Here is a 23,366-nt window from a genome sequence, read left to right as displayed (position 1 = left end):
TTTTTTTATTTTAAAAGTAATCAAATTATATTTTAGTATAAAAAAAGTATGATGAAACTGATTTGTCCAATTATATAATGAATCATGTAGAAAAAACCAGACGGCTACTGGTTTTTCAATTGGGCAAAATAGCCTTCATAGTTAATTGAAATTATCATACCGTGAACGCCTCTTATTAAGTATCCGTTTTTTAATTAGTAAAATGAAACACGTGTTTTCTTACACGGTTCTTTAGGTCAACACGCGGGCCCCCTTTCCATCTCCCAAATTTGTCGCCTCTGGTTGGCCATTGAATACAAACAAACCGGGAAAGTTCAAAGAAAATCCCGACTATTACCTGCAACTGTATTGCGGCTACTCGCCTCTCTCTGTCTATCTATTTGCTGGAGTATAAAAGTGCACAATAATTCTATTCATTGAAAAGCATTCTATCTAACCCTGCCACCCCCCTCTCCCTTCATCAATCTTAGAACGTTACCGCACTGAAAGATCTGATCAAGCTCCATAATCGCACGTTTCTGCTCCAATTCTCACCATTTCACACTTCTCTATGGACATCGAATCAGGTAAATTCTATTCAAACCCCTGATTTCTGTTTGGTTGCTGAGAAAATGCGGGAAAAACGAAAGAACTTCGTGAGATTTTTTTGCAGCTACGGAGTTCCTAGGAGGTGTTCCTCTGCTACAGAGGTTGCCTAGCTCGTCTCTCAAGAAAATCGCGGAGCTCGTTATTGTTAAACGCTATGGTAATTTTTACTTCTTTAAGAGAATTTAACTGTCTCTCTCTCTCTGTGTTTTATCTTGTGTTTATTTGTTTTAAAGAAATTTTTCATTTTGAATGATTTGTGCTGTAGAGGAAGGACAGTATATTATTCGTCAGGGAGAAGTTGGGGAAGGAATCTATTTTATATGGAAAGGGGAGGTCGGTTTGCTTTATAACTAATCATAAGCAGTTATTATTGTTAATTCTCTGTTTTTCTTTCCTTCTATTTTTTAGCCACTTTGGCTGATCGTTGGAATTTCTGATTTATAGGCTCAAGTCTGTGGAACAGTAAATGAAGAGGACGAGGGTCGTCCTGAGTTTCAATTGCAGCGATATGATTACTTTGGTGATGGTGAGATGATGATTTTCTTGGTTACAATCTTAGACCTTTTGTTGTTGCGATACAATCTTTTTTTTGTTTTTTATTTCTACTAGTCAAGTATCAATTGTATGTTTTCTTAATGTTTCTTATCACTAGGTGTGATACCGCTTGGTTTATAACAATTTATGATCTTTAATAGTGAATCTAATAGGCCTGGAAGAGTGACATTAACTTGTTATTTGCAGGTTTGTCTGCGTCTGGTCAGCAGGCAGATGTAATTGCTTTGACTAAGGTAGCAGCAAGCTGCAACTGTATTTGTTTTCTCACTTTCTCTTCTCTGATATACAACCCCAGCTGCTCAAACATCTATCTTGCTAAACTTAAAACGGGACTTAACTGAAATTGACAGCGGGCATTTAATCCGGGGTCTGTTTTGACAGCTAATTTGCTTAGTGCTACCTCATGATCATTGCACTTTGCTTCAACCAAAATCTATATGGAATGCAGACAAGACACTCGACTCCTGCCCCCTTGTGGAGAGCATATTGCATTTGGAGTCAATAGAAGTATGTTCTTCCTGCACCTTGAGGTGTTTTCAATTTAGGATTCGACTTTTGTTATCTTATCAGAAAATGCAGAAGGATAATTTTTGTGCTTCCTGGTATTTAAATGTTTATGTGTCTGAATTTGATATATGTTATGATGGCCAGTTCACCTCTTAAGTGAGCCAAAATGAGGTGAAACTAGAAGCTCTTAACTTCTATTCAATGGACAAACAGAAACAATGAAAAATTGAAGTTGTGCTCTAACAGTATAATTTTCCTTTCTTTGAGAATTATGGTTAATGAATACAACATTCTACTCTGCTTTGAGTGTTCTAGAGTTCCCTGTGACAGGTTAGTGAAGGAATTGGTATGAATCTAGACTAAGATTTTGTTGTGTGTTTTGAAGGTGAATATATTCCAGGGCATTACTCTGCCAGATGCCCCACGATTTGGAAAGGTCTTTGGAGGACAGTTTGTTGGACAGGTATGAAATGGGTTGTGGTGAGGACACACAATCCACATCATGCTTTCATTGTGTAACAAGTACTGTTTTGATCCACTTTTATGCGGAAAAAAAAATGGACTCGACTCCTTCGATTTATCCCTTTTGGTTTTTATCAATTCAACTTTCATTTATCCTCTATAAACCAGCATTCTTACTTTTGCATTCTTGATATAAAGCTAATACAAAGCTGACTCTTTTGTTTTACTCCCTGTTTCAACGGTACATTAAGTGCTCTAATTTGAGGACAGAAACGTAGCTATCTTTTCTCATTATTACACTTTGATGTTATGTGCAGGCATTGGCTGCAGCATCAAAAACAGTTGATTGCTTTAAACTTGTTCATAGCTTGCATGCTTATTTTCTTCTTATTGGGGATCTTGACAGTAAGTATAACCTGGGATGCCTAATCTGTGAATAGAAATTCATGCACTTTTGATTCTGTTACCCTTAGTTTTGTCATGCTCAGAGGTTACCTCTATTCAAACTTCATGATTCATGTAACAATTGCAATATCTCCTAGGAGATACAACCACTAATTTTCATACTCTGTTATCCTTTCCTGTTTGGTAGGCAAATATGTGTGTTCTCTCTACTAATAGATGCTGCAAGAAATGAGTGAAAATTCACTTGCATCCAGCCTCTACTCTAAGTTATCAACAAGCTCTGCAAGAAACAGCAAAACAACCTTGTTCTCTAGAGTCTAAGACAAATTAATCCTATCAAAGACCTTCAACTAAAGACAAATTAATCCTATCAAAGACCTTCAAATTACTTACTTTCTTCTTGTTTGGAAAAGAAGAAGATAAGTATAAAGTAAGAAATAAAGTAGAGGTTAAGTTTATAGTTCAATTGAAATTTTTCATAACATTTGATAGTCAGGTACCAGCAATGCCTATGTTTTGCATCAATAATGCCTTTCCCTTCTTGTTCAATCTTTTTTTTTTCCTGTCAAGTTTTAGATCATCTTGCCTTACCTTCTCAGTCCATCATCTTTAAGGGAGAGACTGTTTATTTAGTGATATGTTTGGTCAGTATATATGTAATCATTTTGCACTTCCTGACACAAGCTCAGTAAGGGATTATACTCTTCCCAGTCAATTATTCCTGAAGAGGGAATCCTTGCCATATGTTTCTTAGAAAAAGAAAATAAACAGGTTGCATAAATAGATCTCCTTTTTCAAACATGTTTATCTGGGCTTATAATCCTGCTAGTGGAGCATAACAGCTAAAGTGATATTACACATGGTGTATGTTTTCATATACTCTTGTAGTGCCAATTATATACCAAGTTCAACGAATACGCGATGGGAAAAGCTTTGCTACCCGAAAAGTTGATGCAATACAAAAAGGAAATATCATATTCACATTGATGGCTTCATTTCAGGTAATGCTGCTGCCTTTGTTTTGCATTTAATCTGTATTCTGACAAATCTTTACAGTGAGATGGATTTGGAAACAGTCATCGGTTCTTTGGCCATTATGTGGATTGTTAGGTTGTTACTCTGTTAAATTTTATACTACCGTTAGGTTTGCGTTTGAAGGGAAGAAATGCAACTACACTAGAAACTGGTGGATAAAATATTGAAAAATACCAGATAGCTAAATTAGCACCCATTTATGATCTTTTAGACTTTCCAACGTTAATTGAATTTTCTGTTGAGTGCGGTAAGCTATTCAAGCTAGCTGAAATCATCCCCTTTGTAAACGTGCTTAAAATTGCAAATGGTTAGAAAAGACAACTGGGTTGAAGATGTTAAACTTTGACCTTGAATCCTTGATACTAGTTGGTTATCAATAAAAACACACGATGAAGATTTAAGCATCATTACTCCCGTTCATCCATAAGAAATAAATTAGAATTAGATGTACACTGAGTGTTAAAAAATCAACAGTCCTTGCAGAGAGATAATATTAATTATTCCCAACAACCACACTGTTACTTATTTCTAGCAGCCATTTTCTTAGCTGAGCATGCAGCTCTTCCCTAAGTCTGTTGTTATGGAGATGTGGCACAACCGCTGGATTTTGTGAATGGGGCCAGAGGAAATCTTTAGTTTCTAGCGGGGTTATTAGTTAGATGCCCCACCATGGGGGAGGTTTTAAATGAATGGTAGCATCCCGAGGGAAACTTCTTATGCTATGTGGTTATGGCCCTGTGGTAATGTAGTGATTTTAAGAGTGATTGTAAACCTAGAGATTAATGCTTAAGGTTCTGCAATGGAAATGTAGCAGATTTTGAATAATGAACCTCCCCTGATGGGGAAAGAACATGAAATAGACCTTTATTCAGTGTTCTGCCATGTTATGATCGAAGCTTTTTGAGATTGGTAATTGGATTAGCACATTAGGTTTGTAAGAGAGGTGATCAATCAGTGGCAGAGAAACTAAACTGCTGCAGAGATATATAGCTGAACAGGGAAACTAGGATCTAAAGTTAAATAACTGTCATTGCGTGGTATAACTTGAGGGATTCCAAGTAAATAATTTGTAACTATTGTTGATTCCAATGTGTTTCTCTATATCATCGTATTAGGAACTTCCAGAAATCTCTTTGATGGTGTCACCATGTATTTAAAGCAGCTATTGGCTTTGTGTTTGCTTGTTGGTCTTACGATACCGTTCTCCAGCCCAGTTCTTTAATTGTCTGCCTCTATCATACAATGCTTGCGCAGAGGTTGCACAGAACAGGTGCTATTTAAATCTTGAACTTAGATGTACAGGACAGTAAACCCTCCCAGAGAGAGTCAATCATCATTAAAGCCAGTTTGTCTTTCGAAAATCAAATGCAGGTTCCAATGCCACTTTGTTTTCTGGCCACAAAAAGAAAAAATGACTTAAAGAATGTCTTTTGTATCTATGATGACATTGATTTTCATAAGAATTATTCAAGCAAATATTTCATTATCAGTCAATACCTGATGCAGTTTTTTGCTTAAAGACATTGCCTTTCCCCCTCAACTTATGCCTCTTCTACAAAACTTTCAATAAAATTTCAAACGTCCTCAATTATGTGCTTAAGTTATATTTTTGGTAGATTTCTTTTGCTATTAATCAAGAATAAAACTGGTATGGGGTTAATTTAATTTTACAGAAAGAAGAACACGGGTTTGTCCACCAGCTAGCACAGATGCCAGCTGTGCCTGAACCAGAACTGGTAATCAGAACGAGCTTGTGTGTTTTAATACATTCCATACTGCTTTGGATATTGAATCCTCATATTGCAGCTTTTGTCATTGGAAGAGCTGCGTGAGAAACGCCTTACTGATCCTCTTCTTCCAAGGTATGAATTCAACTTCAGTTATGGGTGGTAAATGCTTTCTCCTGTAACCTTTTTGCTTTTCTGCTGGATTACAGCGTTTGGTGCAACTTGGTTCACTTGTAAAAGGTTTTAATTTTATTTTAAAGCAGTTAACTCTTTGAGCCCGGAACCAGAGTTAATAATTGCATTGAATGTTCAGGAGCTATCGCAACAAGGTTGCTGCAAAAGAATTTGTACCTTGGCCATTGGAAATAAGGTTCTGTGAGCCCAACACTAACACTAATCAGACAAAATCTCCTCCAAGGTAGGGCTGGTTTATTATGTTGCTAATCTGATCTTTCGATAAGGACCTATAGATGTTTGTCTTGTGTTTGAATATGAACCCTTTGATCCTTGTGGCTTGTATGCTTTTACTCTATTGGAGGCCAATCTAATGAAATGTTTGCAGCCTGAAGTACTGGCTTAGAGCAAAAGGGAAACTTTCAGATGATCAGGCATTGCACAGGTAAGCAACTTCTGTTGGACCTGACTCAATTCTGTGAAAGCTTTTCCCCAAATTAGTTGAGATTGGCTGCATGAATAGTTTTCCTCGAACTGACTTCTTTTCTATAACTAACAATATTAAAGTTTAAAAGGATAGAAACCTCCTATTTACGTTATTTTGTCGGGTCTTAAATGAATGGAAGTGCATCGCAACAGTGGTGCACAAGCAATATCATTCTTGAATTTTAATGTTACTGAATTGTTCTTTTACAGATGTGTAGTGGCATATGCTTCTGATCTCATATTTCTTCAAGTCAGCGTGAATCCCCACCGTGCTAGGGGTTTGAAGCCGTCTGCAGTTAGTCTAGATCACACGTAAGTATCTGCATCACATAACAATAAACTTATTTATTGACCACGTTGTGCAAGATACATGTTAGTTTGAAAGAGGGTTGCACCACTTTCATTTTGGGGTAACCTTTTGTCAGTTTTGCCATATTATCATCTAATTTAATCTACTAAGAATAACCAGTTTATATCCTCCCCCCTCCCCCTTTGTATGGTTTGAGATAATTGAAGTTCAAGATCTAGTTAGGGTGAATAATGGTTTTAAGATGGATCCTCCCCATTTGGCTCAGGTTACTTCTCCCAGGCCTGTTTTGAATAATTTGAATTAGAACAATAGCTAGGGTCACTATAGCAAGCACTAGTTTTCTTAAATAGCTCTTCTATAGTTGGCTTGCTCTTGTGAATCAACAGCATCTGTCAAACGACTAGGGAACTCCTTTTATGTGTTTAGATTGAACATGTGTATCTCTTGAACCCATATCACCGTTGATGAGCCATTCTTCCGCTTTGGCTTCAATTAATCATTTCATTGGCTTTTTTCCAAATTTCAGGATGTGGTTCCATAGGCCTTTTAGAGCTGATGAGTGGTTATTATTTGCGGTAAGTGTCAGATTGCATTTCTCACTTTTGGATATGTCAGAAATCTTAACACGTCATTGACCATCAGATTGTGAGCCCTGCTGCCTATAATGCTCGAGGCTTTGTAGCTGGTGAATTTTTCAATAGAAAAGGAGAGGTAAATTAACTCTACTATATTATATAATCATTTATTTCAATGATGGTGCAGCCATGGTTTTTTGTTTTTTTTTTTAATATTATTATTGTCATGCTTCTCTCTCTATTTTCTGCTGCTGTTTTTATCTCTTCAACAAGTAGAGTTGTCATTGATAGACAAGAGAAAACTCCGAACTGAATTTATTCATGCATTGATGGACAGCACGTTGTGTCAGTAACTCAAGAAGGGCTTCTTAGAACATTCGCAACAACAAATCCAGCCAGAAATCCAACCACTGCCTCGAAGCTCTAGCTTAGTTTGGGAATTGCTGTCAAGTCGTCGTGAAACTATCGTCGTATCAAATAAGGGTTCCAAGATTTTTGCTCTTCTTTTATGCTAAGAAGCGGTTTCGCTCGCAGTTGTGATGACTCTCTGGTGATCAATACCGCTTCTTCTCCGGGGAGTACTTATTGTAACTTTTAGCATTTCGATTTCACTGATCAATAATGAAAATACGTACTCAAATGTAAAGCATTTAGATTGCTGCTTGGCACCTTTGCAAGTTGCTTAAAAATTCTTTAAATTTAAAAAAAAAAAAAAAACTTTAAAAAGAAATCAGAGAAATAGTCCTTCACTACTCAGATCAGAGAAATCTAGAACATTTTTAAAAGACAAGTCCTGAGCCCAGCTCCGAGTCAGCCGTCGTACTATCAATTCAACCATTTTATTTTGATCTGATGATCAATATATTTTTTAAAATGGGCTCATGAGAGATGCTATTAGTTATTTATTGTGTATTATAAAAATTATCCGAAATCAGCAATCGAATCACCTGTGAAATCTACAACTACCAATCATTGAAGTTTAAAGCTCTGTTTTTCATCCTTTTCCTTGTCTCCATGGTTGAATCAGATTTTCAAAATTTGGGGCAGACACGGTTTCGTTCGTTGAAAGCTGTCGAATTTTTAGTCATGCCAGCGGAAGGTTGTGTTTGATTTTGTGTTAAAAAATATTTTTAATTTTAAATTAGTTTTTGTAATAATTTTAAATCATTTTATTTTGCTGGTATTAAAAATAAAATTTCTAAATGAAAAATATTTTTTAAAAAATCAAAATCCAATTGGGACTGTGAATTGATGATTTTCAGTTAATAAAAAAAAAAAAGGAAATTGAGGAAGCAAAATTTGAACGGAAAAGGACAAAATAAGCTTTAGAGAGACTTGAGATCAAATATTTACATTTCAAAGAGAAACTCCAGCAAACAGCTCTAAATGATGAAATGGTTAATTTATTATTCAAAGAAAACAAGAATGATAATAATAAAAAATAAAAAATAAAAAATAAAAAAGTAGAAACATAATTATTTTAAGAAAAATGATTGGATTTATTGTAAAAACAATGAATTTAAAATAGTTAAAATGTCGATATTTTAAATTGACATAATATCAACGATCACTTTTTTTATTCTTAATAAAATCCAAAGATTGTCAATGATGGATTCGGCATCGATGCTGCATTTCAACTAGAGAATTCATGAAAAAGACAAAAAAAAATGGACAGATCCTGTGGTGACTGCCGACTGGTGGGTTCTTGTGAAGGTTGTACGAATCGGACGCCACAAACTTGATTGCTTCACTTGTTATTCCAGTTTTATCCCCGAGAGAAGAATTTAATTACAAAACGCTACCACAGGACAAGAGGTGCACACAATCCCTTTATTTCTACTATTTATATATTGGAAAGTGAAATTAGAATGTTGATTGTTTCCAAATAGAAATCTGCAATCAAATTGCTACAGACAGGTAAGTCCCAAATTATATTCTCTACTTACTCTTTTAATTTCCTCGCATTGATTTTTTAATCATTATTAGTAGCTCAGAATTATTTTATTCGACGAAAAATGGTTCGTCTCAATCGAATTAGGGCTTCGAGTTGATTAAATTTAATTTTCTGTTCTTTTCTTTTTAATACGTTATCCTTCAAACTGCTCACAACCAGATTCTAATTTAGTTATTTTTAGTAATGTTAAATTTGCGATCTGCTTACTAGATAGATCTAAGAAAAGAAAACATTTTTAGATTCTATTATAATGGAATCTAGTATAATAGATTAGATTAATATTACAACCTGTTTTTTTAGCAACTATATAACAATCTTGGAGATTAGACATTGGAATCCTGCGAAAGCAAGTTCGCTTGTTCATGGATGGGTTGTTTCTGGATTGATCAAGGCAATGCAAGTTGGGGGCTTGATGGGTTTCTTTCTTTTTTACTTTGTTGTAGGAGTCGAGCTAACTGTTTTGGGATCCGGTTGGAAGTGGAAGAGAATCAAATGCCGCTGATATGTGGGCTTCCAGATGACATAGCTCTTTCTTGCTTGGCGAGAGTGCCCCGGAAGTACCATGCGGTATTAAAGTGTGTTTCCAAGAGATGGAGAGAATTCGTGTGCAGTGAGGAGCTCTATGATTATCGTAGAATGCATAGTTTAAGTGAGACTTGGATATATGCTTTATGTTGTGACAAGTATGGGAAGATATGGTTTTATGTAGTGGACCCTAATGAATCACAGAGGCGTTGGAAGTGTGTTCCAGGTCTTCCAGCTCGTGCTTTGAATAAAATGGGTATGGGATTTGAAGTTCTAGGAAAAAAGGTTTACTTGTTGGGTGGTGGTGGTTGGTTGGAAGCTACTAATGAAGCCTTCTGCTATGATGTTTCAAGGAATTCATGGACTCAAGTTGCTTCCTTGTCGACTGCTAGGTACACAATTCCTTCCACTTGTGTTCTCGTGCATAGTTGTCTGTGCAAGTGATGCTGAACTTAAATCCTGCCTTTAAATTGCCTTGCAAGTGCTCCTCATTTACTGTGAATTGCTTTTTGGAAATGCTATAGCAACTCAAACGAAAGGAAATTTAGTGTCAAGTCGCTTGTGGAGTCTGCCTTTCGAAATTGTAGATTATATATGCATGTAGCCAGTGGACTAGAGTTCCTCTTTTTGTATCATGATTCTAACTCTTATGTTGATTGGAAAGTTCATGTATTCATTCAGGTACGATTCTGCTTGTAAAGTTTATGATGGGAAAATATATGCCATTGGTGGGTTAGCATCAACAAGGAGTGATCCATATTCTTGGGACATTTTTGATCCCCATACAAATAGCTGGGAATTTCATTCCAATGACTGCGCTGTTCCTGAAGTTGAAGATTCCGTAGTCTTGGATGGGAAGATTTATATCCGCTGTCAAGCTTCTGCTTCTACCATGTCTTCTCCTTTCTATGCAGTCGTTTACGAACCTTCAAGTGGCATGTGGCAGCATGCAGATGCTGATATGGTGTCAGGCTGGCAAGGTCCAGCGGTTGTTGTGGATGGCACCCTTTATGTGTTGGATCAGAGTTCAGGGACCAAGCTGATGATGTGGCAGAAGGATAAAGGGGAATGGGTGGCAGTTAAGAGGCTGGCAACACAGCTTACAAAACCACCTTGCCAACTGGCAGCGATTGGGAAGAAGTTATTTATTGTAGGAAAGGGGCTCAGCACGGTTGTGTTGGATACCAGCCAAACTGGAAGTGTGGACGGAGCTATGGTTGGTACATCCATACCTGGACTAATCACTGCTGATAAAGTGCTCAATTGTAAATGTCAAACAATTTGAATTCGTGGTACTTGTTGTCATTTATTGCTGTTGTGCGATCATGTGATGACGATGAGCTTGCAGCAATGTTATGGATTGGACATTATGGGACTTTTAAATTTTGTTGAAAATGCCCATAATTACTTTGGTTTACAGACAAACCATATACAGATCAATCCTGCAAGAATGCAGTCGATCCTCCATTTAGCCGACTGGCAATTCAATTGGTTGAGGATTGCATTCCTGTTCCAAACACAGCCAAATGAGGTGTATAGATAAGCGACAGCCTAACACAGATGGCCACAAAACAGCTTCTCCCATCATAATTAAATAATTAATGTATCAAGTCAATGCAAGATGTCTTGCTGGAAACTATCAAAACCTATTGTACACATTAAAATTGATGCTTTTGGGTAATTACAGTACAAAGGATGCTCCTAAATCCTAGGATTGCAAGACAACGGTGGTTAGTATAAGCCCTTCCTTTCCACAGCAGGATTCATGGATCCAGTGTACAAATCTAGGACAATCGTAGGCGACCCAAGTCATTCACCTTGAAACTAACACCAAATGCTAAAATTACAGCGAACTCAGCTAGTCCGCTTCTTTTTAAACGCCGGATGTATGCTTCCATTGTAGGAATATAGTTCGTCAATCTTAGAAATACAATCTTCCATCCTCTTTAAAACTACAGGCATAGCAGAGACATTGCTGGAAATTTTCTCTTTCAATAAATGTGTTTTCTCGGCAGTCTTTCGGTCCTCTTCTGTTAGTAATGCTGCTCTACTGGATGTGTCCTGTCCTCCTGAATCTGCATAATGTTATGATATGGTCAATGCTGCAATCACAATAAAAAAACACAAATTTAGAACAAGATAGGGGCCTCTGAAGCCTTGAATGCAAACATCACCATTGAAAAGAACCAAGAAAAAATGAAAAATACTGCTCTGCTCCGCTCTTTAGGATGAAAAAACAACTGCAATCAAACAATTATGCCATTGAATTTTGAAGTGTAAACATAAATGCAGTAAGCTTCGAATTATTTGTCATTTCCTATCATGCTAGTCTTACATTCTATACTTATCACACTATCGAACTAAAGATGCAAATATCTAACTACCTCTAATGCCATAGATATCAGTAGAAAACCACAAACTCCATCTTTATTTCTGTTCTAATCACCACCGCCAAGCATGCAATCCTGCTATTTACATTGCACAACTACACATGCCGAATACCAATCCTGCCACTAACCACTCGATCAATGTCTGCCTTCCTAGCTTTATTTTGTTATCTTTCCAATTTACATAGAATCCCTCTAAAGGAAAGAACCACCGTGGTGGAATATTCGATACAGTTCAGCACAGTTTGTAGATAGCACATCCATCAGCCTAATACGTACCTAAAACTAAAATAATTCATTAACCTTCAGCACTGCAGCATACATTCACTAACTTTAAAACTCGTTAAGTCATCAGCAAATAATTATAAGACAATCACAAAATAATAATTTCATAAAGCTTGTAAAAGGCGCAAAAGCTAAGTCCATAACTAAAATTAAGTTGAAGTTGAAGCTCTAATCTTTTAGGAACTAATTCTAAATAACACTAAAATTAAGGTAACCCAACAAGTCATGAACACTTCTAATCAACAAATTTTGCAATTAAGTTGAAAATCAAAAGATACAACACCTAAATCCCAAAAAAAAATTAAGTACCCAAAAACACTGACACGCAATTTTCACTTAACCCTGATCACATTTAAAACCCTAACAGAGAACACAATAGCTAACCAACCTGGGTTAAGTTCACCGGAGGGTCCAGGATCCGACCCTGAATCGAAATGCGGTAAAACGGGTCGTTGCGAGGAAAGAAGCGAAGCGACGGTAGTTTTGAGTTGATCTGGTAAAGTGGTTCTGTACTCGAGAATCCTCTTTGCCATTTGCTTCACTTCTGTCTCGAGCTTTTCCAATTTCTCCACCTCCTCCTCTTCTTCTTCGAATCCGGATTCCGGTTTTTCAGGGCTCCGAATGATTTCGCTCGGATTGCAAGACGACATGTTTGGATCTGTAAATGTAGAGTAGAGAAGAAGAGCGGAGGGTTTTGGAGGGTATTTTTTCGGGTTTTGAAATTTGAAAACAAATTTTTTTTAGCTTCTCTTATTATTAGTATTTTTTATTATTGTTGTTGTATGTGGATTATAATTTCCGATTGGAGAAACTGAGGTCTCCACTGACAGAGACTGCACCGCGCCACCTGTTCTTTCAGTATTAATTATTTTTAAAAATATATTTTGTTTAGAAAAAATTAAAATAATATTTTTATTTTTTAAAAATTATTTTTAATGTCATCGTTTTAAAACGACATAGAAAGTTATCTTGATCGGGTTTCATTGCTGTGACCGCCTCCAATGAAATCTCTTTTTAAGCTTCACTGTTACGAAAATAAAGCATGCAATCAAATAAGATGAAGGAAATAACCATTGGAAATCAGGATGAGAGTTTCGAGTAAAAAGTGATATTGATCCCATGTTTAATAAATAATGATTAATTCTACAAACTGATTGACACTTCAAATATTGATAAATAATGATAAATTTTTTAAATTGTTTGACACTTCAAAAGTATATTTTTCAAATTATTATCTTATATTATATATAAAGATGTTTTAAAATCGGGTTTGTGAGTATTTGAATAAAGAATAATTATAATATTGATTCTTTATTAATAAATAATAATGAATTTTACAAACTATTTCACACTTTGAGAGGTGTATTCTTTAAATTATTATCTTATATTATATATAAAAATATTTTAAAATTTGATATCCTCGAGTACGAGGGTTTTGGACTATTTGGATAGAAAATAATCACTCATTCATGACAATATTCTCTTCTCTAATATTTATGAAATTAATTATTAGTGATAGAATACATGACACCTGTAAAATAATTATTTTTTATAAGATTTGAGAACTCTTTAATAATAAATCTAGTAACTTTTAACAATGAATTACAATAAATGAATTTTACAAATCTTATAAAAAAACAATAATGTTTGTTTTTATTTATGTATGATAAATGCTTTGAAAATAAAAATATAAATAACTAGAGAGTAGAAAAATAAAATATAAATCTTTTATTTAAATGGTTGAGAAAATATATATAACTTCTGAACTTTATCTTGTTTCTTGAATAAAAGAATTGCAATTTCATTTCTCATGGTAGTACTAATAAGAGATAAATATCACATACATAATATATGAGAAGTATATGTCTATTACATAATATTAATATTAATGAAAATATAGTAGGTCATTATAAGAATTTTATACACCTAGAGATGTAAAGAGATGATTATTTTTTACTTTTAATATTGTAAGTTAAAAATTCTAATAAATAAATAAATAAATCCTTGTGATTCGATACGATGTTTACAAAGATTATCAGTTTCATATACATTTGAACTTGGAATGATTACAAATTTAGGGGTGATAAGTCTAATAATTTATTAGATTTACATATACTTGAGTTCAATCCGTAAATAAACCCAATAATATTGAATCTTAAAGTAAGACAAGCCCATATTACATGGATTTACTATTCTATCAAGTCTGCATATATTAAATTATTACTTTGTTAGTGGCCTTTTTAAATGTGGACTTTTAAGCAAGATATATATACACAAGCACACACACACAATTTTGATCCATCAATGTTACGTGTTTATTTGTTCTAGTTTGTCAATTTATTTTTTAAATAAAAAACATGTTTAGAAGCATAAAAAAAAAACTAAGACAATGGATTGTCAATATATTAATTTTATTTAAATATGACATCATCGTCTTTTTTAATGTTTAGTCTTTTAATGATGTAATGTCATTTTATTAAAGTAAATAAAATAGTAGTAATTTGATGTATAATATCATTTTATAAAAAAAATTAACCAAAAGATACTTTGTATTCTTCACTGTTATCACCTCTTAATACCTTTATTTTATTGTTAAGTTGATTTTTAACTTTATTCTTGTAATGTTTAAATAGTTCAAGAGCCTTACCTTTGCTTCTAAATAAATAGATATAATAATCTTTTGTATTATCATCAATAAAAATAATATAAATTTTTTTTCCACCTCTAGTTTGCACAAACTGTAAATAAATGATATTCCAGTGAATTAAGTCAAAAATTTCACTACTTATTTTAATTATTTAAAATAAAAGTTTTGTGAGTTTTGATTCCACACAAATCTCAAATTTATGATTTTTCACAAAAATCATACTTGATAATAATTCAAGAACAATTAATATTTATATATAATTATAATTTATATGATTTAACATACCATATAGCATATTACAGGACTCCAACAAATAAGAAAAGGAGACAATCTAAATAATACTCTTATAATTTATTACAATGCTCATTGCATTTATTGTAGAGATGTCATCAATAAGATATTATTTTTTAAAGACATTATACTTTTAAAAAGAAAAAAATATCACTTTCAAAGGCTATTATAAAAGTATTTTTACAAAGAAAATATAAGTCACATAAAGTCATTTTCAGAATGATCTTTTTCATTTCTAGTACCTTGAAAGTCGATGAATTCCTCTTGTATAAGTTTTCACCATGCTCTTATTTGGAAGTGGAGATATCCTCTTCTCATCACACATGCATGTCTTGTTGTATAAGGATTAACTTATCACTTTTTAGGATTGCTGACTTCAGAAAGACTAGCTGATAGATCCATAAATTTTTATTAATTATAATGAATGTTCATAATTAATGTTAATTAATAAATTTTCATGAATATTCATATTTCATACAAATCAAATATATTTATTATATCATAAATAAAATATTATTCATATATTAAGATGCTAATGGACTAGCAATTATTAATCAGATTAGAATTTAATAAGGAAATTTTTTTTATTAACCAAACCCAAGCCCAAACTCAAAAGTTCACAAATTTATTACTTCATCCATAAAAATATTTTAAATTTAAAACTTTAATCTTGCTATCCAAATATTTTTGAAAAATAATTTTTTATTCATCTTTAATTAATTTAATTTAAGCTTAAGAGTGCTCATGCTTTATAAAACCAAATCCAACAAAGAATTGTGCAAATAAATAAAGCTAAAATAAAAAAAGTTATTTTTCATTATCAAATATAACTCTCGATACCAGCGAGGCCTTTCGATGCATGTCTAGTCTCTCCCCCTCACGCCGGTTTGCATCTCCTTGCAATTTCTGGCAAAGAGCCTAGAAAGTAAATGGTTAGCCAGCTTAGTCCGGATATGAACGAGCATTTGGCATAAATAACTCTAAGAATACAAAATAGCAGGACTCCTTTGCTTTTGAAAACATAGAATCGAGGGAATGTTTAGGCGTCTGTCGAGGGATGTGAGTGAACAAACCAGTGTTTGCTTGCCTCTAGTTCTTACCTTGTGTGGAAGGTTGACTGTATGAGGATTTTTTTCTGAAATGCCATGAACAACAACCTTGTATGTTGCCTTCTGCCTTCTGAACATGAACTGTCCTGGATCCAAATCAGAGCCGACTCCTGTATACCTTTTTTTCTTTTTAAAAAACAAATCCCTTCATGTGTTAGAGCCTAGTTGCAGAATTGGGTTTATGTAGGACTGTGACAACGCCTGCAATTATTTTGAAGATTACATTATTAAGATATTCAGATTCTTGTAGATATGGTCACTGTCACAGAATATGTTTTCTTCCTTAATCTTCTTGATTGCGCGCAGACCAATCTTTTATAGAAGGAAAGAATCAAATTTCACAAGCAATTACACCTCCAGCTCCTATAAATATGAAATAGCTTTCCATGTCAGATCAACACATAATCTGGGATTGCTTCGATCAGATACTGTTTGAAAATACTCAACCCTTCTGATTGTGTATTCATTGCTCAGTCTCCAGTTGCACGCATAGACCTCCTGTTAATGAATATGGATAATGATAGATATTTTTTTTTAATTAAATGTCTTTATTAAGTGACGTGCTGTTATTCAATTCGTGTTTTATCGATTTTTATTACTCTATTAAATATAATACAACCAACATTTCATGATTTGAAATTATTTCCTAAAAATCAGGACTGATGGTGCTGGTTTTTTTGTTCATATATATATATATATAAAATCCATCTGGTCCAGGGCCGAAACAAAGTGAGCCCAAAAGGGAGACAAAAGAACAAAATGCAGAAGCCCAATGCATGAATATTTTCACCCAGAGAACAATCCTCGCCACATTTATGTACACATGCATGCAGAGAAGGAAACGGTGCTAGAAATAAAAAAAAATAATTTTTTTAAGAGTATTTATGTAACATAAAGCAAACTGGTTAATCAAATCCATTGCATAGATAATTAAAATAAAGGGGAGAATTGTATTATTTGATTGGTGTGGAACTGTTACAATATAGTGAATACAATACGATAATACATCAAATCAAATAATAATAATAAAATATTCGTTCTTATTTTTAGTTTCCTCTAAGATCTTATTTAATTTATTAGTTGATTCTAATTGCTTCATAACATTCTCTATATTATAATTCTTAATATGATCCAATACAAGTTATGGAAACAGCCTAGTATTTCTAAGCAAATCACATATGGATCTGATTAATCTCTATGAAAAAAAACCATGCTCAAATGGGTTAGAATTAACGGAAATGATTTTTTTAAAAAAATATTATTTCTCCAAAATTTGATCAATCTTAAAAACCCATAAATTATTTATTTACGACATGTTAATTCTACTATCAATCAGGCAGGTGAATCGGCGCCTCAGATCCTTCATCAGATGCCGCCGTGTGTTTGAAGAAAATTATTGTCCATGGACAGCTAGATGGCCGAGGTATAGTGGTCCCCGGATACTTTAGATTTATATAATTTTAAATTTTTCACACATGAAGCATCGAATTGTCTGGGTGGTGTAGTTGGTTATCACGCTAGTCTCACACACTAGAGGTCCCCGGTTCGAACCCGGGCTCAGACATTTTGTCTTTTCACCAACCCCTCACTAAACGACTTGGTATGCTGGTAGCGCTGTATTTTTAAACCTGCTTCCATGCATGCACTCTCCTAGTCCTAGATTTCTGTCCAAAAATGCAGGCTCAGAAACTGACACTCCCATTCAATATTCTCACACCACTCAATTTCTCACGTTCTCCTCATATTCTCCCTTCTTTGCCACCACTACAGTACCCCTCCTTGAATCTTGCTTTCAGAATCAATCCAAAATCTGGGTTTTTTCAGTTCAGTCGAAAGGATGTCCGAATCACAAATTGGTTCTGGAAAACATGGAGGCGTGGTTATGATCAGTCGTGGAGCGAAAGAAGGTGACAGTGGTGATAAAGATGTTGGGTTTTATATGAGGAGGTGCGTGGAGTTAGCGAGGAAGGCAATTGGGTGTACGAGTCCTAATCCTATGGTGGGTTGTGTTATTGTTAAAGCTGGCTAGCCTCATGTTGAGGTAACGAAACCCACTTTTCTTTTTTCCTCTTTTCCTCTTTACAAGGATTTCCCATTGCAAGGGAAATTTAACTTTTCATATTGAAGTTTGAGTCTTGTTAATGCTTTATCTTGTAACTTGAAGAAAAATATTGGATTTGTAAGAAAATTGAAGGAATTGGTTAGCCTTTCGAGCCAAATTGGTGAATTAGGATTAGTTGAGTTTATTGTATTGTTAATTTTTTCCTTAGGCGGAGTTTAAAGTTTGGGTACTCTAGCTTCAATTCTGTTTTTAAATCTCTGGAGTTGTGTATTGCTTCTGGGAAGAAATGATGAATTTGTGCCTCAAAATTTGACCCTTTTTTTTAAATCTTGAAATGATGCCAAATGTTCCTTACGACTCACCTCTTTTGTTTGTTAAGTGGATATCGATGCCTTCTAGTTTGAAATATGTTTCGCTCTCTTGAAGCAAATATTTATACTTCAAAAAGTAAAAGAAACACTTCTGAAATTTCGCTACAAGATGTCTTAAAGTGCATTCTATTTTTGGGTTGTTAGCTCAAGCAACTAGTATGCTTTTATCTTATTCTCGTGCCGTGCTATTCAACTTGGCGTGTTTGTTTAACAAACTACTTGCAAATAATTTGATTTCAGGTCTTTGCCCTCAGAGACGCCGGGATTTGGCTGAGAATGCAACAGCTTATGTCAGCTTGGAACCATGTAATCACCATGGGAGAACCCACCATGCAGTGAAGCCATGGTAAAAGGCAAATTGAAGAAGGTTGTTATTGGGATGATTGATCCAAACCAATTGTGGCTTCAAGAGGTGTGCAAAGATTGAGAGATGCAGGAATTGATGTAGTTGTTGGTGTAGAAAAAGAATTGTGCAAGAGGCTCATTGAGGTCTTCATCCATAAAATGTTGACAGGGAAGCCCTTTGTTACGCTTAGGTAGTATTTACTCCAGTCTATAATTTCAAAGCTGAAAGCAAACCAATCATTGGACATGTTTATTGAGCTTTTTGAATTGGTTTGCTTGGATAGTTCATATTTAGCCTCTTTTTCCTTCCCCAATGATCCAGTTTCTTAGTACAATAGTTTTGGGCAATGCAATTGTCAGAGTGATCTGACTTAAGGCCTCCCTTTAACCCGCAGATACTCCCTCTCAGCCAATGGTCATCTTTTAAATCAACTTGGGGAAGGAGTCACTGACTCCGGTGGATGCTACTCTCAATTGTTACAAGAATATGATGTATGATGCAGTTATACTTTCTGCCTCGTTGACTGCCAATTCCCCATTCCCTACATCACAAGAACCTGGTGCCAATCAACCCCTTTGGATTCTAATGGTAGGAGGCCCTAGTTCTCCAATCCAAATTCATACTCACCGAAAATCCAGCTTCTAGAGTTATAATATTTACAGACAAAGAGGCAACTGAAGAACCAGAAACTGCTAAAAAGGGAATTGAAACTGTGGTTTTGGATCAGATAAATTTGAATGGGATTTTGGAATGTTGTAAAAGCCGGGGACTGTCAAGCGTTTTGGTGGATTTGAGAGGAAGTTTTGTTGAGCTTGAAGCGCTCCTAAATGATGGTACTGGGCAGAATTTATTACAAAAAATTATAGTGGAAGTACTGCCTTTGTAGAATGAAAGCAGTGGTGAGAGTTCTCTCACGGCATTGAAAGGCTATGGGCGAAGACTGAAAGTCAATAACTTACAGCCCAAGATCTCAGGTCAGAGCATTGTACTGGAGGGTTATCTATAGTGCTATAAGATTTGGGAACTTATATGGAGGCACTATTTGTTTTGAGCTATCCCAAGAGGGCAACCGCATAAATTTTGGCGATTTATCTATCACAACAAAGCAACCTCGCCAATTTTTTGTTGGCCTGGGAAAGTAATCGAATCTCATAGCACCTCCATTTTTCATTCTATCACAAACAAATGGCATGCCCCTGAACTGACAGTTTGATCTTCCACATCTTTGTGCGAGCGAAGACTACTGTTATCCTTGAAGCTGCATTTCAAATTGACAATAAAGAACAACATTTCCAGAATAAAATCTGATCGCTACACAATCAAATTCAAACGTTATTTAATCATTTATCTGAAACTGAAAAGGTACTTGAGAGATCTCTTCGCCAAGGGAACCTGTTGAATACAGCATCGAGGGGTAAAAGATTAAAAGAAGATAGAGCAAGCATGAACAGCGAAACAGGATACTGAACCCTGTACGTTCTCAAACGATACCACTTATTTCCACGTTTACATCTCAGTTCTCTAAAAACAGATTCCCAGGAACCATCTGTGGGCGGTCAACAACTAGGTGCCTCTATTTGATGCTTTCTGGGTCACAACTGCCATTTATGCAAGTGCTATTGGTAATTCCAGTTAGTTTCTTTCAAGTCAGATCATTTAGAAGAAACTACAAACGCTTATTGAATATACAACGGGCGTATTTACTGCAACATTGATCTATATACTGAACATATACTTGCTATGAGATTCCTTGAGGGGGGAAATGCATCCTACGTGTATATTTTACTGCTGGAGCTCAATTATGATACGAGATTTACATAACAAGGGGAAGGGGCAGGCTCCGTAAGATCTTGGAAGTTCACTGTCTTGTTCCTTGATCAAATTTGAGAATATTCTTTACACTATTCCTTCTGCTTAGGAGATGGCCAACCGTTTGTTGAGTGCTCACAGGAATGGCTCTTTCTTTTCGCAACAAGGCGCGCTTGAATCTCCTTTTCAGTTGCAATTGCTTCCCAAATGTTGTTCTGAACTACATTGCATAGCTCATCAAGGGCTAACATTGGAAATGGCTCCTCAATAAGAACACCAACCTGTGTAAATAATGAGTCTAAGTTACAAACTTATAAAATAAGGAATAAACAGAAAATGATCTAAAGCTGTTGAAATTTGCACAAGTTGGAAAAAGCAGGTTATTTGACATCTCTCCAACAATGTGTTAGGAACTATTGGGCACATGTAATCGAATATGAAACATGTGCAATGCACACAATCACTAAGACATACAACTAATTGCTAATCAAAAAAGAGGAAAGCAGGTGCGAGAACTTCACTCCCCTTTGTTCATCTAAAACGGTCAAAAGCTTAAGCTTGGAGAGTCTATTTTGGCATATACAAACTTTTGAACCATATGTTGGACACCACTTCATTGTTGTTTGTTCTTCTTCATGTGTAATAATATTGACATGATCCCTCATCTTCATTGTGGTAACTCCACTCCTTTATGCCAAAAACCAACATTATTTTGCATGTTAAGAAAGGCATGTTTTCACTTCCCATTGAAAGCAGAAGAAAATCTGATCTAGAAATATCGAATAATTGACTCATAAATCATCAAAATGCAAGAGCCGTGGAAGTTAACTAGTGTGTGAAAACATTTTAAGTTTTAAGTCAAGCGGTATTCCTTTCAAACTTGAAGGGAAAAGGCTTTGTGTGGGTTTTGTGGGTGGCAACTAGTCCATTGTTTAGTGCCTACTAGTTAGATGCATAATACAGCAAGAATCACATATAAAATTCATAATAAAGAAAGAGAAGCATACTTCTTCTATGCAGAACAAGGAAGCAGCACTGATAAAAGTGGAAGGGACTACAATCCAGTGGCAATCATCCCAAAGTATAATAGGAAGAGTCAAATGCCAGAGGACCAGAAATCTTGATGTTAGGCGAGTGTATGAGAGTGGAATGGGGATGCCCATGAGTTGTTCACATACACCAATTCCTTCATGGAAACAAGAAATTTTGGACTCCTGCACCATTATGAAGATACAACTGATTGAAGAATGGTAAGTTAATTATGATGGGAAATTGAGTAAAAGCTTGGGGGATACAAATTTTGGAAAATAAAGAAACCAGTTTAAACCTGATTAATTTTCAGCAATTTTCCCATTTCAAATTTAACCAACTGTATTATATCATGTGGCGATAAAGAAAAGAAAACTTCAAATATAACAGAGATAGCTCCAGGACAGCTTGTGGAAATTACTCCAGATAGATTAAAAAGTACAAAATAAAAATCAAGGTATCAATTTATCAAAGAGGACAAGTACCAGTAAATTTCTTTTTGATTCATCTACGTTCAGCAATTGAAGGCATTGAGAAATGAACTCAATAATGCAGCGAGGCCGATGCCGAGATTTGAGAACTATTGCTAGATCACCTGCTTCAAGCAGATTTTGGAGGTCTTGGCCAATATTTGAACCGTAAGTAACATGGCACTGCAAATAACAATATGTCATGATCGAACTGTTTTGAATTTCAGAAACAAATTACACCATTTCACCAACTTTATTCAAATAAAATATTGTGAACATCATGAGAAAACTTCCCGTTCGCGGTAATTTGAAATTCTAACATGTATAATGTAACTATAGTGAATGGCCCTAAACATTAAATCATAATCATGGACGTTCTTAAGATTAGATTGCTTCAACTTTTCATTCATCTATTAAGACCGCGGGGGGGAGACCAAGAGTAAGAAGCTGACCTTAAGTGCTATGGGGAATGCCATAATATACCGCAAGAGCTCACTTTTAAGGGCAGAGTTACTGGAACCATCAACCCCAGAAATAACCTGCCTAGCAAAATCATTAGTCCCAGAAATCACCTTAGTCCAGGCCGTCTTCCCATCTTCAAACCTCGAATAAGATGCTTCAGTCCTAAACACCAACAACAGTGCTAATGCAGGAGCTGTCAACTGATAAGGCAGTGAAGAGGTTCTTAAAACAGGGAAAAAACCTGGCAAGAAATGCATTTCCACAGCAGAATTATAACTTGCTATAACCACAGCAACCGAAGTAAAGGCAATAACTGGAGGGACCAATGATAAAACCACCCGCGAAGATAAACTTGAAAGTAAATGCCTTATGTGGCGAAAAGAACTTCGATGTTCAGCCCATTTTTCATGGTTGTACAAAGATCTCTTTTTTTGCATCCCTCTCTCTTGTACTCTATCAGCCCACTCAGGGATAGCTCGTAAAAGAGAGGTTATGGTTATAGCTTTAGAGGGTTTTTTTGGCGGGTTTTGGGAGTTAGAGGAAAGGGTCTTGAAGGAAGGAGTGCCGGCCTTCAGGGGTTTGGAGGGGCAGGTAGTTAGGGGTAGTTTGAGGGGAGTTTTGGGGGTAAATCTGGAAGAAAGCGAGATATTGGTGAGTGGCGGTTTGAGAGGGTTTGAGGGTTGTGACATTGGTGAGCGTTAGGGTTTAATGAGAGAGGAAAAGTGGGGAGATGGACATGTTCAATGGACTTCTAAGTGAGAGCATTAAGTGTGAAGTTAAAAGGCAGAAGAGGAT

At 35.3% G+C, this 23,366-nt stretch overlaps 4 protein-coding genes, 1 non-coding gene and 1 pseudogene across 8 annotated transcripts; 4 read left to right on the top strand and 2 right to left on the bottom strand.

Moving 5' to 3' along the window:
* The first annotated feature begins 27 nt into the window (after positions 1-27).
* LOC105133760 (acyl-coenzyme A thioesterase 8) lies at positions 28-7,538 on the top strand. Its single transcript, XM_011037865.1, has 17 exons — positions 28-566; positions 653-745; positions 854-921; positions 1,033-1,114; positions 1,330-1,376; positions 1,525-1,650; positions 2,036-2,113; positions 2,430-2,517; positions 3,406-3,518; positions 5,226-5,288; positions 5,359-5,414; positions 5,593-5,697; positions 5,842-5,898; positions 6,150-6,251; positions 6,776-6,824; positions 6,892-6,960; positions 7,162-7,538. The coding sequence occupies exons 1-17, from the start codon at positions 551-553 to the stop codon at positions 7,249-7,251; spliced, it is 1,302 nt and encodes a 433-aa protein (XP_011036167.1). The 5' UTR covers positions 28-550; the 3' UTR covers positions 7,252-7,538.
* Positions 7,539-8,430: 892 nt separating this feature from the next.
* Positions 8,431-10,707, top strand: SKIP4 (SKP1 interacting partner 4). The gene is made up of 3 exons (XM_011037854.1): positions 8,431-8,741; positions 9,222-9,695; positions 9,985-10,707. Exons 2-3 carry the CDS (start codon positions 9,271-9,273, stop codon positions 10,586-10,588), a joined length of 1,029 nt encoding a protein of 342 aa, XP_011036156.1. The 5' UTR covers positions 8,431-8,741; positions 9,222-9,270; the 3' UTR covers positions 10,589-10,707.
* Positions 10,708-10,864: 157 nt separating this feature from the next.
* On the bottom strand, positions 10,865-12,823 carry LOC105133741 (uncharacterized). Of its 2 annotated transcripts, none has more exons than XM_011037837.1 (2): positions 12,364-12,823; positions 10,865-11,378 (listed from the first exon to the last, which is right to left on the bottom strand). In XM_011037837.1, exons 1-2 carry the CDS (start codon positions 12,623-12,625, stop codon positions 11,158-11,160), a joined length of 483 nt encoding a protein of 160 aa, XP_011036139.1. In that variant the 5' UTR covers positions 12,626-12,823; the 3' UTR covers positions 10,865-11,157. The 2 variants fall into 2 exon arrangements, with proteins under 2 accessions (XP_011036139.1, XP_011036148.1); XM_011037846.1 differs by having other exon boundaries at positions 11,286-11,405.
* A 4,689-nt stretch (positions 12,824-17,512) lies between these two features.
* Positions 17,513-17,586, top strand: TRNAV-CAC (transfer RNA valine (anticodon CAC)). The gene has a single exon. It is a non-coding gene; the product is annotated as a tRNA-Val (tRNA).
* On the top strand, positions 17,530-20,170 carry LOC105133731 (riboflavin biosynthesis protein PYRD, chloroplastic-like; annotated as a pseudogene).
* A 182-nt stretch (positions 20,171-20,352) lies between these two features.
* Positions 20,353-23,366, bottom strand: LOC105133712 (Bestrophin-like protein). Of its 3 annotated transcripts, none has more exons than XM_011037798.1 (4): positions 22,562-23,357; positions 22,125-22,292; positions 21,618-21,824; positions 20,406-20,891 (listed from the first exon to the last, which is right to left on the bottom strand). In XM_011037798.1, exons 1-4 carry the CDS (start codon positions 23,258-23,260, stop codon positions 20,703-20,705), a joined length of 1,263 nt encoding a protein of 420 aa, XP_011036100.1. In that variant the 5' UTR covers positions 23,261-23,357; the 3' UTR covers positions 20,406-20,702. The 3 variants fall into 3 exon arrangements, with proteins under 3 accessions (XP_011036118.1, XP_011036100.1, XP_011036109.1); XM_011037807.1 differs by lacking the exon at positions 20,406-20,891 and adding an exon at positions 20,930-21,297 and having other exon boundaries at positions 22,562-23,361; XM_011037816.1 differs by lacking the exon at positions 22,125-22,292 and having other exon boundaries at positions 20,353-20,891; positions 22,562-23,366.

The sequence above is a fragment of the Populus euphratica genome, unplaced genomic scaffold (assembly GCF_000495115.2).
Source record: "Populus euphratica unplaced genomic scaffold, PopEup_1.0 scaffold2.1, whole genome shotgun sequence".
In the NCBI taxonomy this organism is placed as follows: Eukaryota; Viridiplantae; Streptophyta; class Magnoliopsida; order Malpighiales; family Salicaceae; genus Populus; species Populus euphratica.
This window is presented reverse-complemented; position numbering and strand designations above follow the sequence as displayed.

What these genes read in the sequence shown, in the direction of transcription:
- LOC105133760 (XM_011037865.1), top strand. An exon ending in ATATGATTACTTTGGTGATG is followed by an intron (nt 1,115 to 1,329) that starts GTGAGATGATGA and finishes TGTTATTTGCAG; the next exon opens with GTTTGTCTGCGTCTGGTCAG. An exon ending in GATGATCAGGCATTGCACAG is followed by an intron (nt 5,899 to 6,149) that starts GTAAGCAACTTC and finishes GTTCTTTTACAG; the next exon opens with ATGTGTAGTGGCATATGCTT.
- SKIP4 (XM_011037854.1), top strand. Translation starts at nt 9,271, where the DNA reads ATGCCGCTGATATGTGGGCTTCCAGATGACATAGCTCTTTCTTGCTTG. An exon ending in GCTTCCTTGTCGACTGCTAG is followed by an intron (nt 9,696 to 9,984) that starts GTACACAATTCC and finishes GTATTCATTCAG; the next exon opens with GTACGATTCTGCTTGTAAAG.
- LOC105133741 (XM_011037837.1), bottom strand. Translation starts at nt 12,625, where the DNA reads ATGTCGTCTTGCAATCCGAGCGAAATCATTCGGAGCCCTGAAAAACCG. An exon ending in CTCCGGTGAACTTAACCCAG is followed by an intron (nt 11,379 to 12,363) that starts GTTGGTTAGCTA and finishes AACATTATGCAG; the next exon opens with ATTCAGGAGGACAGGACACA.
- LOC105133712 (XM_011037798.1), bottom strand. Translation starts at nt 23,260, where the DNA reads ATGTCACAACCCTCAAACCCTCTCAAACCGCCACTCACCAATATCTCG. An exon ending in AATCAAAAAGAAATTTACTG is followed by an intron (nt 21,825 to 22,124) that starts GTACTTGTCCTC and finishes ATAATGGTGCAG; the next exon opens with GAGTCCAAAATTTCTTGTTT. An exon ending in CCTTGTTCTGCATAGAAGAA is followed by an intron (nt 20,892 to 21,617) that starts GTATGCTTCTCT and finishes TTATTTACACAG; the next exon opens with GTTGGTGTTCTTATTGAGGA.